The sequence below is a fragment of the Tiliqua scincoides genome, chromosome 9, assembly GCF_035046505.1.
Source record: "Tiliqua scincoides isolate rTilSci1 chromosome 9, rTilSci1.hap2, whole genome shotgun sequence".
Taxonomy (NCBI): Eukaryota; Metazoa; Chordata; class Lepidosauria; order Squamata; family Scincidae; genus Tiliqua; species Tiliqua scincoides.
Window position 1 is genome coordinate 12,984,196 of NC_089829.1, and position 17,274 is coordinate 13,001,469.

The 17,274-nt window shown below is 46.2% G+C and overlaps 1 protein-coding gene across 1 annotated transcript; it reads right to left on the minus strand.

Moving 5' to 3' along the window:
• Positions 1–628: 628 nt before the first annotated feature.
• LOC136660491 (putative oxidoreductase YteT) lies at positions 629–16,292 on the minus strand. Its single transcript, XM_066637699.1, has 16 exons — positions 16,248–16,292; positions 11,916–12,017; positions 10,897–10,965; positions 10,670–10,786; positions 9,366–9,450; positions 8,582–8,655; positions 7,284–7,343; positions 6,893–7,000; positions 6,151–6,207; positions 5,728–5,858; positions 5,185–5,239; positions 4,933–5,025; positions 4,201–4,335; positions 2,571–2,672; positions 1,640–1,804; positions 629–932 (listed from the first exon to the last, which is right to left on the minus strand). The coding sequence occupies exons 2-16, from the start codon at positions 11,967–11,969 to the stop codon at positions 816–818; spliced, it is 1,422 nt and encodes a 473-aa protein (XP_066493796.1). The 5' UTR covers positions 11,970–12,017; positions 16,248–16,292; the 3' UTR covers positions 629–815.
• Positions 16,293–17,274: the final 982 nt, after the last annotated feature.

Below are 17,274 nucleotides of genomic sequence, written 5' to 3' on the forward strand. Positions count from 1 at the left end.
ACAACAGACACAACCTGCATCCTGGTGCCCCCCTCATTTGGCAATCAGAGGCAGCCTGCCTCTAAAAAACCAAGAGCTTGCACATACCTATTATGACTTGTAACCTGTAATGAACTTTTCCTCCAGAAATTTGTCCAATTTCCTCTTAAAAGTATATAGGCAAGATGCCATCACTACTTCCAGTTCTTGTTAGATCAATGATTCCCAAAGTTTTTAGAAGCCCTAGCCTAGAGGCTGCTGCCTGATTTATAAATGCAAAGGGATGTGGTTATAATTGTGATTGGGCAACAGTTCTCCCTCCCCCCAAGTAGCAGCTTGTTTAACCCTTGAGTCACATAGCCTAATCTGCCCTGTCAGTTTCTTGACCCAACAAAAATTGGATCATCATGACCCGCTGGTGGGTCCCGGACCCACAATTTGGGAACCGCTGCTCTGGCTATAATGAAATGAGCATATAATGAAATTTTTAAAATCAATAATACACATAAATCATCATCATATACATATTCATGATCAATCCTGTGTATCATAAATGCCTATTTGTAAGAAAGTAAATATTTGTGATTACAACTCACCTTCCCCCCCTCCAGCCAGAGGCACCCATGTTGGCTTACAGCATTTATTTATTTTTTTTAATGTATTATTACATCTGGATTAGTAAGCATTGTTAAGGCACATTCAGTAGGCTCTGTGAAATACAGTGAAAAAGCTTTGCAAAGATCCTGAAACCAAAGGTTTGTAAACTCAGAGCTGATGCAGGAGGCTGTTTCTCTATGGAGCAAACAAGGCAGAATGTAAGCAAAACTGTGCCTCCTTCATGTGTCTAAATACACAACTTGGTTTTCTTTTCTGGACCGCTCCGCCTCAAACACAAGCAGGTGCGACCTCAGTGTTTCTTCAGGTCCTGTTTTAATGAGGGACGGATTATTCTCCTGTTTAAATGAAAAAAGCAACGACAATCAGATTTATCAAGGAAGAAAAGCTAGGAAGAGTGGGATATACAGGTAGATTGTTGCAGGTAATCTGTAGCAAACCAGCAAGAGCTGAAGTCACAGATGTTCTAATGGGGAGAGCTGCAGCTCAGTAGTGCTTCCATGCAAAAGGTTCCAGGTTCAGTCTCCAACATCTTTAGGAAAGGCTGGGAAAAATGTTTGTGTCAAATCCTAAAAAGCTGCTGCCAGTCAGTGTTGGCAATGCTGAGGTCAATGGACCAATGCCTCATTCTGTAGGCAGTAATTTCATATGTATAGCAACAAGAAAAATAGTCTGTCTGTCTGTCTGCCCCCCCCCCCCAAAATAAATACCAAGGAGACGACCAAAGCATTAGGGGGCTGGAGAACAGTGCTTGACAAGAGGGAAGTTCCCTGCCCCAAGGAGTTTACACAAGGCAGATAAAGAGAGCATGAGTGTCTAAACCCAGCACATATAGAAGATGCAATTTGTTCAGATCCATGCAGTGGAACAGTTCCAAGCACGCCAAGGTGGCTTCTAGCCTAGACTTCTCACTGACCTGCTAGCTTTTTACATATAGAGAATTGCTTCCCACCACAAAAGGTTTTTTTTGGTTTGTTTTTTCCAATTAACAAAAGTGCAAATCCCAGTTTCACACTTTTCAAACGGTTAAGAAAAAGGAACTCACCGCTACTGCTGAAACAAAGCTCTCCATCAGGTAGTAGTCGCCACCACTGTGGGCGCTTAAGCACAGAGGGATGCAGAAAGCCTTCTTGGGTGGAAATTTGGTTTCTGTCTGCTGGAGGAAGTCATGAACCACCACTGGTCCTGACCCTTCACAGAACAGTTCTCCCTGCAAATTCAGGCAGTTGTTTTTAGTTAAAATGACCTGCAGGTATGAAATTTAGGGTGAAGCCAACTGGGGAAAAAACAAAAAACCATTAGTTTTGCAAAAGAAGGCCCAGATTCTAGCATCAGGTTGCAGATCAGGGCACAAACAGGGGGTTCTTTCAATACTCAGCAAGTGGCTCTGTAAAGACCCAAATCCGTCTCCAACATCCGTCTCCTCCTTGACTTGGCTGCAATCCTAAACAAGCTTACTAAGGAATAAGCCCTAAAGAAGACAATGGGACCTACTTTGGGGTAAAAAGGCTTAGGTTTGTAATTTAGCACTTGTATAACTTCAATTAACAACACACGCCCAGTCATATTTACTCCGATGAAGGAGCCATTGAGTTGATTTACTCCCAGAGAAGTGCTTATGGGATTGTATATGGGAAGTGTGTATCATAACTATATGATACACTATATGATATATGATAACTAAATATATGATATCATATAGTGTATATGATATCATATACACTATATGATATATGATAACTAAATTTTATCATAAATATATATCATATAGTTATGATACACACTTCCCATACACAATCCCATAAACACTTCTCTGGGAGTAAATCAATTCAATGACTCCTTCATCGTAGTAAATACGACTAGGTGGAGTAAGTATGACTATCAAATTTTATGATAAAATTTAGTTTTCTGCGGTGCAGGGTTGATTGGATTTATTTTTAAGAATAAAGAGGGTAGACACAGCCCAGCTGACTTACTTTAGTTCCATAGATGGTGGTCTTCCTCACACCCGTCTTGTATGAAAAGCCCATCAGCGTGAAGGCAGCAGTTGTTCCCCCTTCAAATTCCATGTTCACAACCTGAAGAGAGAGTTCAACCAATCAACAGGGAAAGCAAAAAGAGGGCCAGGCCGGCCCATCCATGAGGCCAATGAAGTGGTTGCCTCAGGCAGTAGATCGCTGGTGGTAGGGAAATTATTGTCTCCACTGATCCTCTTTCTCCATCCACTCCCTGGGCTGGAAAAGGAAGAGGGAGACAGCGAGGAAGAGGTGGAGAGGAGGAGAGGAGGAGAGGGCTGAGCTAGAGCATTGGGGATTGAGAGGAGCAGAGGCTGGCACATCATTGGGTAAGGGGGGCAGTATTTGATATGTTGCATCAGGCATCAGGAGGTCTTGAGCTGACCCTGGAGAGGGCTGCAGAGGGGTTGGGGTTCAACCCCAATTAGGGGTTATACATTAGGAAGGGGGGAAAAAGAGTGCTTTACTTCTGGCCATTTTGAGCAATCATTAACTTAACTCCTTGGGCAGGAGGTCTGGTCTAGAGGGTAGAGCCTCTGTTAGCCTGGAGATAACATCAGAAGGTCGCCAGTTTGAGGACACCGGCAGCTCCCTGAACGGCTGAGAATGGCGAGACCTTGAAGCAGCTGACAAGCCCAGCTGAGTGATTCTTGGTGTGACAAGCCCACCACCTGCTCTTGGTGTGAGCAAGAAGCGTCTTGGCTGCCCTCCGTGTGAGAGATGGAGCTGCTTGTCAGCCTGCGTGGGAGAACTCGAGGCCAGAAGTGAGACCAAACCAGAAAGATCCATTCTGAAATGTTGTTGGTTCTTGAAAGAGAGAACCTCCATGATTGTAAAAATCCCCTGGAGGGATTTAGAAACGCCTGCCTGTGTAAACCGCCTTGAATAAAGTCAGAGGAGTAATCTGATGACCAGAAAGGTGGTATATAAACACCTGGTTGTTGTTGTTGTTGTTGTTGTTATACAGTGGCAAATGATAGCAAATAATTGAATAACTGATCGTTAGGTTTGTCAGTGGACTATAGAACATGTAGCTGATTAGTGATCTGCATTTTAATTCCTAAAATAATGAATGTGCATTTTACCCACATTTTAATATAGACGCTTTAAAAAAAATTGGAATGTGCAATGGAAAAATTTAACAAACGCTGCATTGTGGTTGAGTTACTTTGTTCAACAGAGGAAATGAAAACTGAGTCTGAGTGTTGTTACAAATGTTCCAAATCTATTTGAGAAAAGGTTTCTGATCATTCATAAAATGAACGGTGCCAGTGACAAACTCCTTCCATTGCACTGTCATTCATTTCATGCCATCCTTCAGAACGCCACTGCATGCCAGACATCACCCAATATGGACTGTGACATGTCAGATAGTTTCAAACAGTGATTGCCACTGCAGAGTCATGAGATGTGGAATTATCAGAGTCCAGAGAAACTCCAGAGAAAATATTCAGCATCCAGAATGAGAAGGACAATTAGAAGAAGGTGGCAGGAAAGGGGAAATATAATAGATTTGTTTCAGCTCAGTGATGATCATTGCTGGCTAAGAGATTATTGCAAGAGGATGCAAGATGAACGCAGGGCTGCCTACCTGATGACTTGCAACATCATTGTCACAGTCATAAACGCATCTTCCGTATGGGCCATGGCGCAAGGTTTCTGTCAATGATTCAATATCATGCTCACCGTTACTGCATACAACCGATACGGGCCAGCTGAAGTAACCCTAAAATTCATAGAACAGCAATTAATAAGAAGGTCCCCGTTGAAACAGGCCAAAGATAGATCTTGTCTGGGATCCTACTTCCCATGGTGGACACCAGGAAACCTGAGAGCAGGAGCTGAAGGCAATGCCCTTCTCCTGCAGTGGACATTCAGAGGCACAAATCCCAGCAATGGTAACCAGATATAGACTGCCCCCGCCAGGGCCCATGAGAGGGGGTGCATGGCCCAGGTCAGAAAGGAAAGGGGCCCAGAAATTTACTGGGATCTTTCATTTTCTGATCTCACCCCTCGATCAGATCTCTCTCCTCAAAATATGGTTGGTTGGCAACCTTCAGTCTCGAAAGACTATGGTAGAAGCCTACAGCGCCCGGTATTCCCAGGCGGTCTCCCATCCAAGTACCAACCAGGCTTGACCCTGCTTAGCTTCCAAGATCAGACGAGATCGAGACAGAATCAGCCCCTGGAACTGCATGTTTAAATTAAAAAAACCAAAAAACTAAACACAATCCACTGACTACTGGGGCTGTACCACTATGCCATAGGACTGTACCATGTGATGGGACTGTCCCATGATGTGATAGCTATGCATATTACACACCTTTTTTGCCCGGTCCAGATAAATCTTCTTAGCTGAATAGGGGCAGCTTTCCTCAACTGCACAGTCTAAACAGCAGCTGGCAGCTCCTTCAGGCTGGAAAATAAGTCACTGCTGAGAATTTTTTGGTGTCGTGTTTCTCACACCTAGAAAATAAGACCCTCAACCTACATATAAAGCTACAGGATAATTTTTTTAAAAAATTATCTATATACATAGTATTTCGATAACAGAGCGTAATGATGATCTACACACCTTGTGTTCTTTCGTGAAATGCGAACAGTTGCCAAAAGATGACACCTTCACGCACCTGAAAGGAGAGAGGCGTTTTGAGCTAACTTTAAGGCAGGACTTTCCTAAGCTTCATTTGTGTGTACACACCCGTTTTCTCATGCCCTGACTTTTGCAAATACCATTGCTGCTGACACCAGAAATGGCAACTGGGAACAAGAGTGGGCGGTTGCCTCACAGTTGGGGCTTTGCCCTGCACCCTTCACCCCCAAACTGTGCCTCTGCAGAAGGACCAGGCAGCTACAGTCACATTTTGCCCACTGGTGCACCTCCAACCCACTTATCTCCACTACCTGAGGGATCAGGCCAGCAGCCTGTTCTCACCAAGGCAGCGGGGCCTAATATCACCAGTGGTCAAAAGCAGTGGTCAAAAGTCATGCAGCCCATTTTTTTTTTTTTACACGTCTGGGAGAGGTGATGTCAAATTAACCTGGGGTTAATTTAGAGTGTTCTCATCTTGTTCTCCGAAAGGGGAAACCTTCAGCTCAAGGGAGATTCCCGCCATACCTCTTACCGCCCATCCAAAAGTGAATGAGGTCAATGTCGTGGCAGGATTTTGTCAGCAAGGTGAAGGAACTTTCAGCTTCATTCCTCCAGTTTCCTCGCACGTAGGAGTGTGCAAAGTGCCAGAACCCCACCTGGATGACAGAGGACAGTGGCCAGGAACAGGGCAGATATACCCATACCACACACACACACACACACACACACACACACACACACACACACCTGCTGCCAGCCCTTCCAGTTTTCCCCCCTGATCCATAGATGAGGCAGGACTTGAACTCAGAACTCCCACAGCCCAGCTCCAACTGCTAGGCTACACTGAAAAAAATACAGTCACCCACAGTTGAAATGGTGTTTCTCCAGCCTCTGGAGAGCAAAGGACAATTTTCAAGGTTTTGTTAACATTTTGTTAATAGGACTTACAGGCTCCATATGCTGAATATGACAGATGTCCCCGATAATCCCAGAATCCAGAAGCTCCTTTAACACAAGGGGACATCCATGGTTATATTTTAACATATACACACATTATATCTGCCCGTCAAATCCTCCTCCACTAGAAGAAGATCCCAAAGGTCAGAAGGAAAAGGAATGTTTTTATGGATTTTCCTGACTGCAAGTCAAAAGGAACCATTCCTTAGTTCCAGTGGGGGGCTGTTCCGCAGCCTCGGGATCCATAGCTGAAAAGGAACTGGGGACCAGTTCACTGCCCTTCCACCCACTGCTGCTTCCACTTGGCCTGAAATTGGGTCACTTCAGAAGCAGCTCCCACCCACCACTGCTTCCAGTTGCCCTGAAATTGGTGCCACGCAGGCAACAGCATGCATGCCTCACTCTCATAGCACTGGGTGCCATCCTCTCCCCCATCTTGCTCTGGAGCAGGCTGCTGCAGATGGGGCAGCGACAGGCGAGAGTTGGGAAACAGCAGGCTGGGTGCGCGCTCCCTCCTCTCTCCAGCTGACCTCCCAGACGCCTATTCTGCACAACCACTAAAGGTCTGGCTCCATCCAAGCTCAAAAAATTAGTAGAGGGGAACCTGCAAAATTAGAGGGGGCCCCACAAATTCAAATTTCCAATTGGGCCCCACAACTCCTAAGGCCAGCCTTGAGCACCTCAGTTCATGCAGAGGCTGGGTGTTTAGATGAGATTAGCTTGGCTAAAGTACCTTTATCTTTGTGGAAACAGGGTGGTATCGGTAGACATGACCCACAGCGAGAATGATGTTGTTGGCTTGACAGACCGAGACAATTTCTTTGCAGTCTTCTGGAGTTACCTGATCAATCAAAGGAAAACAAGCAAAGCCCACAGCCTTTGAGGCTCCAATCACTGTAACTGTTTAAACCGCATCTATACAGGGTATTTGGTGCCCCACTGGAATGGGAAGAGGGAGCAGAAATATCACTTTGGGCCAAATGCCAATGGGATTGTGGGTCTTCCCAGCAATGAACAGGGTTTCCTGAGAATGCAAGGAGAGATCCTTCACTGGGGGAAAAGTGACTGTCAACATCTGGCTACTTGCACCTCAATGTTCTCCGCGACAGTCTTCCAGAACTTACAGCCATTGGCTTCTCCAACAAGATGTGATATCCTTTCTTGGCAAAAGCCACTGCTGGTTCCTGGGAAGAAACAGACCACCACACATTACCAGCCAGCAATGGGTGGCTTATTTCAACAGCAAGAGAGATGTCAGGCTACAGAATTGACTTCAGAAGTGTACAGTTTTGGCAAAATGCTCAAGGTGCGCAAGAGCACTCATAGCATTTTGGGCACATGTACTATTTTCTTCTCCTGAACTGATGCTGAGACCCCCCCCCTTTTTTTGTTTTCAGCAGAGGCTTCATTTGCACAGGACTAATTGGATGGTCCCCATGTCAACCAGAAAGCCACAGTCCTACCCTTTGGATCTGGGATCAGCACAGTGCTAGTTGGCTGGCCTTTGTGACTGTCACAAGCCACCTCCTCTTCTCTCCTTCACCTTCCTCTTCCAGTTTTCTCAGAAGACTTTCAAGTTCCATCCTTTGCTGAGCCTACTGTAAAGTAAGCTCAGTCCCAGAACACAAGAGAAGGAAGGAAGGAGAATGCACTTCTGGTGGACCTCCCTGTCTGGAGGGAGACAGTGGCCCTCAAATGAGATGTCAGTCTTGGCCAGCTGAGTATTGGTTACACAGTAGCCATATCAACAGGGGCCTCACCTCTACCCACCTCCCAGCAACAGCAGGTAAGATATTAGAAGATTAGGAGCAATTCAGAGAGATTTCAGGCACTCATGGTTTGTATATTCAGTGTCAGCCTTAGGAGCTGTGCAGCCTAAGCCAAAACACTCATTGTGGGGGTTCCCTAGTCATCAGGATGAACAGTGGTAGAAAGGCACCCCAGCAGTGGTTTCATTGCCAACTTCTTGTGGGGGGGGGGGGTTCAAGCCAATTGGACCGAGATTGGCAGGAGAGATGGCCACCCAGTGACAATGGTCCACTTACCATTGAAGTCACCTGAGCATGGAAGATTCCATGCAGGAGTGTCAGCTACAGAATCAGGTGCTCTGCTCACTGCCCCAGTGCGGGCTCCCTCCAGGCATAGAGCCCAGTTTGGCCACATGGGTCAAACTGCCCTAAGGCAGGTCTTTTATAGGCCTGAGATCCCTGAAGACAATCACACTGGGCTGCAGGGGATGGTGGATGATATGGGATGACGGCAGAGAAGGTGCCAGTCAAGAGACACTGACCTTCTGGAAGGAGGAGGAACCAAGTGAGAATGAAGCCCCTTTCATCCCCATTTGGTGGTCACTGGGGTCTTACCCTCAAGTCCCCCCTAGGCCCCTTTTTACCATTCGAGGGGGAGGGGCGGTCATACATACCTTATGCAGCCTATCCGGAGTTGCTATGATGACAGCATCTGCAAATTTCTCTCTCTCAGCAGCTTCTTTCCAGTCTGAGGGAAACAAGAGTCAATCATGAAAGAACAAACATGGGGACTGGACCACTGCTTTTGAGGAGGTGGCCTGCAAATTGGGGAGGGGAGGAACCATGTCTGCCTCTTGTAGCTCCTTAAAAGGAAATCTGGGTTAGACAAGCAATGACAAAGTGATGGTGGTCAATTCTGAACACTGCACAACTTGTGGAAGGGGCTCACAGGAGAGCGATGAACAGGGTTAGGGGTCAAGAAAACAAACCCTGGGAGAAACAGCTGAAGGAACTGAGTGTGTTTGGTCTGGAGAAGAGAAGACCAGCATACACAGGATCACTCTTCCAGCTCTGAAGGGCTGCTACATGGAAGAGGGCAAAGACTTGCTCACTGCTGTTCCAGAGGTAGAGCCTACCCAAGACCTCCTCTGAGCCCCTTCCAGAAAGGAGAAGCTGTGGAGGAGTCAACCTGAGGCAATCCACTCAGCTGGCCTCATGGAAGGACCAGCCCTGCTCAGAAGCCACAACTAGCTTGAATGGGCAGGTGGATTTTGGTTGAACATTAGAAGTTTCTCCGTGGTAAAGAGCTGCTTGGCAATGGGACCTGGGGAGGGGTGGCGGGTTCTCCCTTGCTGGATAGCCATCTGTCAGTCATGCTCGAGCTGATTTCCTGTATCTGATAGGGGCTGGACTGGATGGACAACAAGAACAAGAGATTATAAATGTGGTCAGAAATACCATCAAACACGTTGTTCTTGTCAATGTCATGAACCTCTTGGAGTCTCTTTCTTGCAAAAGCATGGGGGTCTGCCACCCCAATCACCTAAAGGAGAGATAAAACAGTCATTGCCCAAACAAACAAGGACTCTTGCCTAGAGTGGGTAATGTCTATACTGTTCATGAACAGGAGGTCAACAGTTTGGGATAGAGCAGCGCATGGACTAGCACATGAAGGAGGGGAGAGGGAGAAGGGGAAAAGATAAAGCCACCAGCAGAAAAGGACAACAACAAATTATTAAGGACTAGAAGCTTGATGAGAAGCTTTAGATGGAGTCAGTCCAGGAAGTTTGGGAGATTAACTACACAGTCATAGGGAAAGCAGAGAGAGAGAAATGGTTTCAAGCACATGGCAAATTTTTGCTCCACATTTTCAACTGCCAGACATATGACCATAAGCTGCCTTTGACTGAGTCAGACCCTTGCCCCATCTAGCTCAGTATTGTCAGCACTGATTGGAAGCATCTCGTGGATTCAGCTAGGGGATCGTTCCCAGTCCTACCCAGATCGGAATGGGACTGCAAGGCTTCCAGAGATGGGACTGGAATGGGACTGCAGGGCTTCAGCTCTGTCCCCCCCCCCCATCATAGTAGCTTAGAATTAAACATACAGCTAAACAATATGAATGAGGTAATCAGGTGGCCTATTCTCTTGTGCGGGACATTAAAACCGTCCCAGGTCTCATCCCACAGTGGTCTCAATAGCTTCACTTCAAGACAGTTCTCCATTTAAATGGGGGAGGCCCTCAGTGATAAAACAAAGTCCTATCATGAGCAGTTACAAGAGCGTGGTATATTTAGCATGAAAGGGGAAGGCTAAGGAGAGACAGCGTAGCCATCTTCCAATATCAGAAGGGCTGTCACAGAGAAGAAAGGGAGAACTTGTGGCTCCTGAGGGCAAGACTAGAACCAATGGGTTGAACCTAGACTAGAACCTACAGGGAGGGAAGAATGTCCCAATGGCAAGATCTGCCTGACAATCTCCTGTGTGCAGTAGTTTTCTGCATATTCTCTGGTTGGGAGGGATCTTGGAGGTCATCTAGTCCAATCCCCTGCTCCTTGTAAGCAACTACTACAGTTCCCCTGACAGGTTGTTTTCAAGCAGAGACTGGACAACCAACTATCAGGGGTGCTGTAGCAGTTGCCTGCAAGAAGCAGGGTGTTGGACAAGATGACCTCCGAGATCCCTCCCAACCAGAAAATGCTGTGATTCTATGAAAGAACCCACACCTGCACAGGTCCTTTAAAAGCAGAGAACAGCTTTACCTTCATGCGATCAGGGAAACACAAAGCATAGCTGCAATTGTTCTTTCCGCGACTCCCTGCTCCAATAATCAACACTGTGATTTGACGATATGTCACAACAGGCTTTTCGGTCTCCATCTAGAAATGGAAGAACATTTCAAACAGGCTGGGGGGGGGGTCCCTCTCTGGGTCAACCTGTTTGCATATCTAAGCTCATGGATACATATAAAGGTGCATTAGTGACCTACCTGGTCTGATGGGTTGAGGGGGCTTCCACTCTCGCTCTGGGCTCCACAAGCCTTCTGTGGTGATGGGCTCTATCCATGAATCATCACCCAAGACAAAGAACAAGTGAGTGAGTGAGAGAGAGAGAGAGAGAGAGAGAGAGAGAGAGAGAGAGAGAGAGAGAGAGAGAGAGAGAGAGAGAGAGAATCTCTTGGCTTCAGTCAGCTTCAGAGTATGCAGTTGGGAGGATTCGTCCTCCAGCCTTCCCTCCCTGGCCTTCAAGCTGGTTCCGCTTCCTGCAGAGGACCAGCCACACAGCCTTCACTCAACCTTGTCATCTTTAGCTGGCTGATGGGCTTTTAGACCCTGTAGCCTATCATGCAAGCTCTCTTGGTTTTCTCCCATCTTCCCAGCCCCAAGATCTTCAGATTCAATGATCCCATCACTATAGCAAGGCATTAAATTAGTCCCAAGCTGCTCAAGATTGTCCCTTATCAGAACTGGCATTACTGCACCTGTGCAGAGCCACGAGGTGGGGATTCGTTTCCAAAGCCAGGAGTCCTCCCAGACAATTTGTGCATACTTTCCTGGGAACACAATAGGATGCCCTTTGGAGTAAATACCCGTAGGATTGTGCTCTTGGAGTGCTAGCCCATGCCTGTTTACTTACACGTAAGTAATGCCTGTTTACTTACATATACACCATGACCAATACAACTTACTCCAGGAAAATTTGCATTGGATTATAGCCTTCATATAACATGAGCTACATACTGTCTTACAGGCAGGAAAAGACAATTGCTTGGACATTAACAGGTGTCCCCTAGGTGAAGTTCTCAGTTTGCCTCTTGCTGAGCCAGATGCCTTTTCTTGAAAGGTTCTCTGAACAGTTTCAAAGGAGGATGACATCACTGATGCTGATGACATCACGACCCCCATCACTAAGTCCCACAGACAGGCTAAGGGAGGTGTCACGACCACCTCTCTGCAAAATTACCACTGGTTATCCTACAACAGATCATCCCACCAGCTCAACATGTACCTCAGGAGCTGACGACTGGGAGAGACAGGTGGTTCTTGACAGCTTGGTGCCCATTCCTTTCCACTGCTTAAGAAATCTCACTTCTGGAGTCTGGAGAAGAAGCTGAAGCATGAAGAAAGGAAGGATCAAACAACGGATAGGAAAAACATTATAACCAGTCACACTTCCCAGGCCTAGAATGAGCAGCCAACATTTTCAACCACTTTTTTTTTTTTTTAAAGCATGTATCCCTGCCGGCTCTCTCCTCCATCTCTTTTTCCTTCCTCTGCCACCACCCAGTTCCTTCTCCAAAAGAGGCGGGTCAAGGAGGAAGCTGGGAGTTTTCGCACACCATCATAGGTCATAGGTGGGACACCAAACTCATGAAACATAAATCCGCCTGCTAGTTCTATCCAGCCACAGTAAGAAAGGTCAACCACAAACAAAGCACAGGAAATGGCATCTCCACCTCTCATGCTAGCCAGAGTTCAAGATGTGACAATGGATACTACAGCATATTTACTCACAGCAAAGTGAAAAAAACCATTATCCTTGTCTCTTTCGTTTTTCTACAGTATATATAAAGCTTGAAACTTTTGTATTTGGAATTCCCTCAGAATCTGAGGCCCTAAACCAGGGGTCTCTAAACTTTTTGGCCAAAGGGCCACATCAAATACCTGGCACAGTGTCAAGGGCCAGAAAACAAATATTAAATATTAAATTTAAGTACATTAGAGATGGAGCTTAAATGAGTGAATGAGTGAATGAATGTCCTGGATTTCTTGAAGCACCAACACAGCCGAAGAAATAAAGCACACACTTAAATGGATCCCCATTCCCCCACCTCACAAGCACAACTCTGGTTGTGTTTGGTCAACTGGGCCACAGGTTCTCAGGGGATCAGAGGCTGGCCATGGGCCAGATAGAGGCTCTTTGCGGGCCGCATTTGGCCCCAGGCTGGGGTTTGGAGACCCCTGCCCTAAACCGTAGTTTACTGAGCTTGTGCATAAATCAGGCCCTGCTCAGTGGGTCCAGAGCAATTTCTCCAGGTCTGCTGCCATGCGGGGCAGAGGCTCTGGAGGAGAAAGTACGAGGCCACTGTCACTCCAATCCTCTCCTTGGTTCAGTTCATGGAAAGGGAACTGGGACAAGGCAGGGAGTGCAAGACCCCTCTTGTTAACTTGCTGACTCCCCCACAATCTGCTGTTCGAAGCCAGGGTCTGGGGGGGGATGCAGGGCAAACGCTGGGTTCAGTGTCAAAAAGGGGGCTCAGGCGCCAAAAGGGGAGCCAGAAATTTCCTGGGATTTCAGGCTGCCATCCAATCCACATTTACCTGGGAGTAAGCCCCATTCCTACAATTCCTACAATCCTACAGGAAATAAACCCTGACTGTTCATTGGAAGGACAAATGATGACGCTGAAGCTTAAATACTTTGGTCGTCTCATGAGAAGAGAGGACTCTTTAGAAAAGACCCTGATGTTGGGAAAAATGGAAGGCAAAAGGAGAAGGGGACGGCAGAGGATGAGATGGTTAAATAGTGTCACGGAGGCAATGAACATGAATTTGGACTCACTCCGAAAGTTAGTGGTAGACAGGGGGGCCTGGTGTGCTGTGGTCACAAAGAGTTGAATATGACTTAACAACAACAAAGCCCCATTGCCTATAATGGGACTTACTTCTGAGTAGACATGCATAGGATTGGGCTCTCAGCTAGTCTTGTGAAGAATGAAATATGGAGGCTAGGTTGACTGGGAGGCCAGCTGTACTGGGCAGGTAGACCAGGGCTCCACAATGGGAAGTCTGGTAGACCTGGGCTCCAGAGACTTTTCTGGCTATTGCCACCTCCTGCATGCAGTTTTGCTTTCTGCCCCATTACTCCCACCCTCATCTCTGCCCTCTCCCATCCAGTTTCTCCCTCTTTAGGAAGGGGCCAAAAATAAACTTTGCACCCCCTGATAAAATTCCTCTCGGAGATCTGACTTGAAGCAGTCACTTCACCAAATACATCAAACCAAATAATTGGGTGTTGGAGAGTTCCAGTCTTACAAAGTTTCATCTCCCCAGCGTGCCTGACCACTTCACCCTGGAAGAAACCTCCAACTTAACTCCAGGCTGCAATAAAATCCGGGGAAGAGCAGATAAAGCATTTTAAGCCATTTTTCAAATGATGTTAACGGCCTCGTAAAATCTGTCTAATATGTCCATGAAGGTGTCCAGTTTTGGTAATGTCATATCTGTAGTTATTTGTAGAAAGGTAGAAAAATCCTTCACTGTCTTCTGGTGGATGGCCTCTGGGCAGAATATGATTGTTAAAAATCCAATGTTGACACGGTCCATTTCACATTGTAACCCAGCCAAAAATTAGAAAAGAATCCCTCACTTTTCTTGTTGTTGAAGTTCCACCCATCAGAACTGACACATCAGGGGATTTCTCTGGCAAAAGATTTCTTCTGCATTTACTCCAAGTTAACATCAACAGTTTAGCAATAAAACCATCTCCTACAGTGGTTCAGTGGTTAATGATTTCCAGCACTGACCTTTCACAGACAGCTCCTAGTAACGGCTCCCTCTAATCTAAACTAACAGCCACCACTCGCATCCTGATGTAATAAACTATCCCGGATGATTAACCCACCCCTTCCACCCATGGCCTAATGATAGCATTTAATTACATTTTATCTTGCCTGACAAATGTGTTTACTAAACTCTACCACTTCTTTTTTTTCACTGATTGCGATTACGTCAGGGCTACTTTGAAGAAATAAATTAGGTTTGGGCAGTACAGTATAACCATTTCTGTGATGGCAATTTCCCCCTCCCCCCAAAAAGAGAAAGAAAATGGAGAGATCAATTATTTAAATTGTCCCTGAAACTTTTTTCAAGCTCCAATCAACTGAACTTGAAATTCTGTTGAGCTGGCTTCTTTGGGGTGAAAATCTAATACCCCTCCTTGATAAATAGCATGAACACATTCCACAATTTTTTTTTCACAAATCAAAAGAAATAGTAACATTATTTTATAATATTAATTTTAAATTTTAAAATATTGATCAGTTGGGGCAAATATAGATCTGACAGGCTTCCCAAATGCTTAAATTACTCACCTCCGAGGCCTGATTAATCTTAAAAAAGACTCAGCCAAAAAACTAGAGAGTTTTGCCTTAATCACTTGTCTTGTTGTCTTGTGTGCTCCCTGGGGCACTTGGTGGGCCACTGTGAGATATAGGAAGCTGGGCTAGATGGGCCTATGGCCTGATCCAGCAGGGCTGTTCTTATGTTCTTATGTTATAATTGGTGTAAATGACATTGATACTAACTACTCAATGAGTACAAAGCCAGGAATAATCCCCCCAAAATGGTCTGTACTGGAAAATGTTTGATGAACAGGTGAAAACAAAGCATCATTTCTTGACTTCGACTGAGGATGTCCCCAAATTGTTCCTGGGGAAATCTTCTAAGGGCATACCCCATGGCTGTTTTTACTGAAACTGACCCAATCCTATTCAACTTTCCAGTGTCGATACAGTTGCAATGCTGCCCCAAGGTGAGGGTACAAACAATCCCTTACCTTGAGGGGTTCTCTGTGATTGCCCCCTCCCACGGTAGGATACAGTGCACGGCTTCATCAGCACTGGAAAGTTGGATAGGATTGGGCCCCTAAAGCTGCAATCCCATGCACACTTTCCTGAGAGTAAACCCCACTGAACACAGTGGGAATTTACTCCTGAATAAACACACATAGGAGATTGTGCCATAACATCAACTGCTACTCCCTGGACAGGGTTTGCTGGCATACTTTTGAACAAAGAAATGCAACAGGCTGATCTATGATGATTGAACACTATTCTTTGTATTACAAGGGATGAGAAGCCAGTTCCCTGCCCCGTGGGGTTAACAATTGAGAGGCAGCCACAAGAGAAAGGAAGGGGAGAGGAAAGCAATAAAGATAGCAGGGGACTTTTATGGCCCCCCCTGTGGACATTTCCCCCCCCCCCCGTCTCTTGATCCATCTATATCCTCCAACAGACCATGTTCCATGCACTTGATGAAGTGGGCTGGGGTCCATGGACAACAGGATCATGCCACCCTCTGTACACTTTCGCAAGAGGAAGTAAGAGATTTGTTTTTACTGTGGGTTCAGCAGAGTACCAGGGCTTTCCCTTTCTGGCAACCAAAGTGAAACTGACAAGGGTGGTGGTTCTCCTTCCTGCTTGTTTTTGCTGTTTCCTGAGATATCAAAGCTTGTCCCCTTTGGAAAGGAGACTCCCTTCTTCCTCTCCCATTAGCACAGCAAACCCCCCCCCCCCAAGCGAATCCCCAGCCCAGATCTGGGGAATCAAGAGAGACTCACCTCCCACTGCTGCTCCTATGAAGGGATGACGATGCTGCTGCTATCGACCAGGGAGAATCTAACTGTGGTCCCGCCCGTTTCCTGCCACCCCATTGGTCTGAGATGCTGCAAACGCGGTGACATTCAAAGCCAAGGGGAGGTGTTGTCGCACCGAATCAATGGGGCTTGACTCCCAGGTAAGCGTGGATAGGATTGCAGCCAAAGTGTGATTGCAGCCACACTGAGTTCAATGGGGCTTGCTCCCAGCGACAAAAGTGTAGGATGGCAGACTTAGAGCCCAAGCTTATGCATGTCTACTCAGAAGTAAGTCCCATTGTGGTCAATGGGGCTTACTCATAGGAAAGTGTGGATAGGATTGTAGCCTTAGGGCCCAATCCTATCCAGTTTAAGTAAGAGCCAGGATGGTGTAGTGGTTCTGGTGCTAGACGTAGACCTGGAAGAGCCAGGTTCAAATCCCTGCTTCAGCCATAAAGCTTCCCGGGGGACCTCGGGCCAGTCAATATTTCTCAGCCTCACCTACCTCACAGGGTTGCTGTGAGGACAAGAAGAGGGAAGGAAGCATGGACGCCACTTCTTGGAGGAAGGGCAGTATAAAAATGCGAAAAATGAATAAATAACACACACACACACACACACACACACACACACACACACACACACACACAGAGTACTTACTATAAAAGTATATAACTAGACTCTGTGCGGGGAGGCAAGATACTTTTGTATGTGTGATTAATTAAAGATACTAATAATTAATCTATGTATACTAACTTATTACTAGATAGCATGATACCTGTACATACACACATGTACACACTTAACAGTGCAAGTAAGTCTTGTGATGCATGCAGATTATTAAGCTTGTGTTTGATGAATGTGTATTAAACTCTAAGTATATGTGGTGATGTGGTGACGGCATCTGGCCTGGATGCCTTTAAAAGGGGATTGGACAAGTTTCTGGAGGAAAAATCCATTACGGGTTACAAGCCATGATGTGTATGTGCATCCTCCTGATTTAGAAATGGGC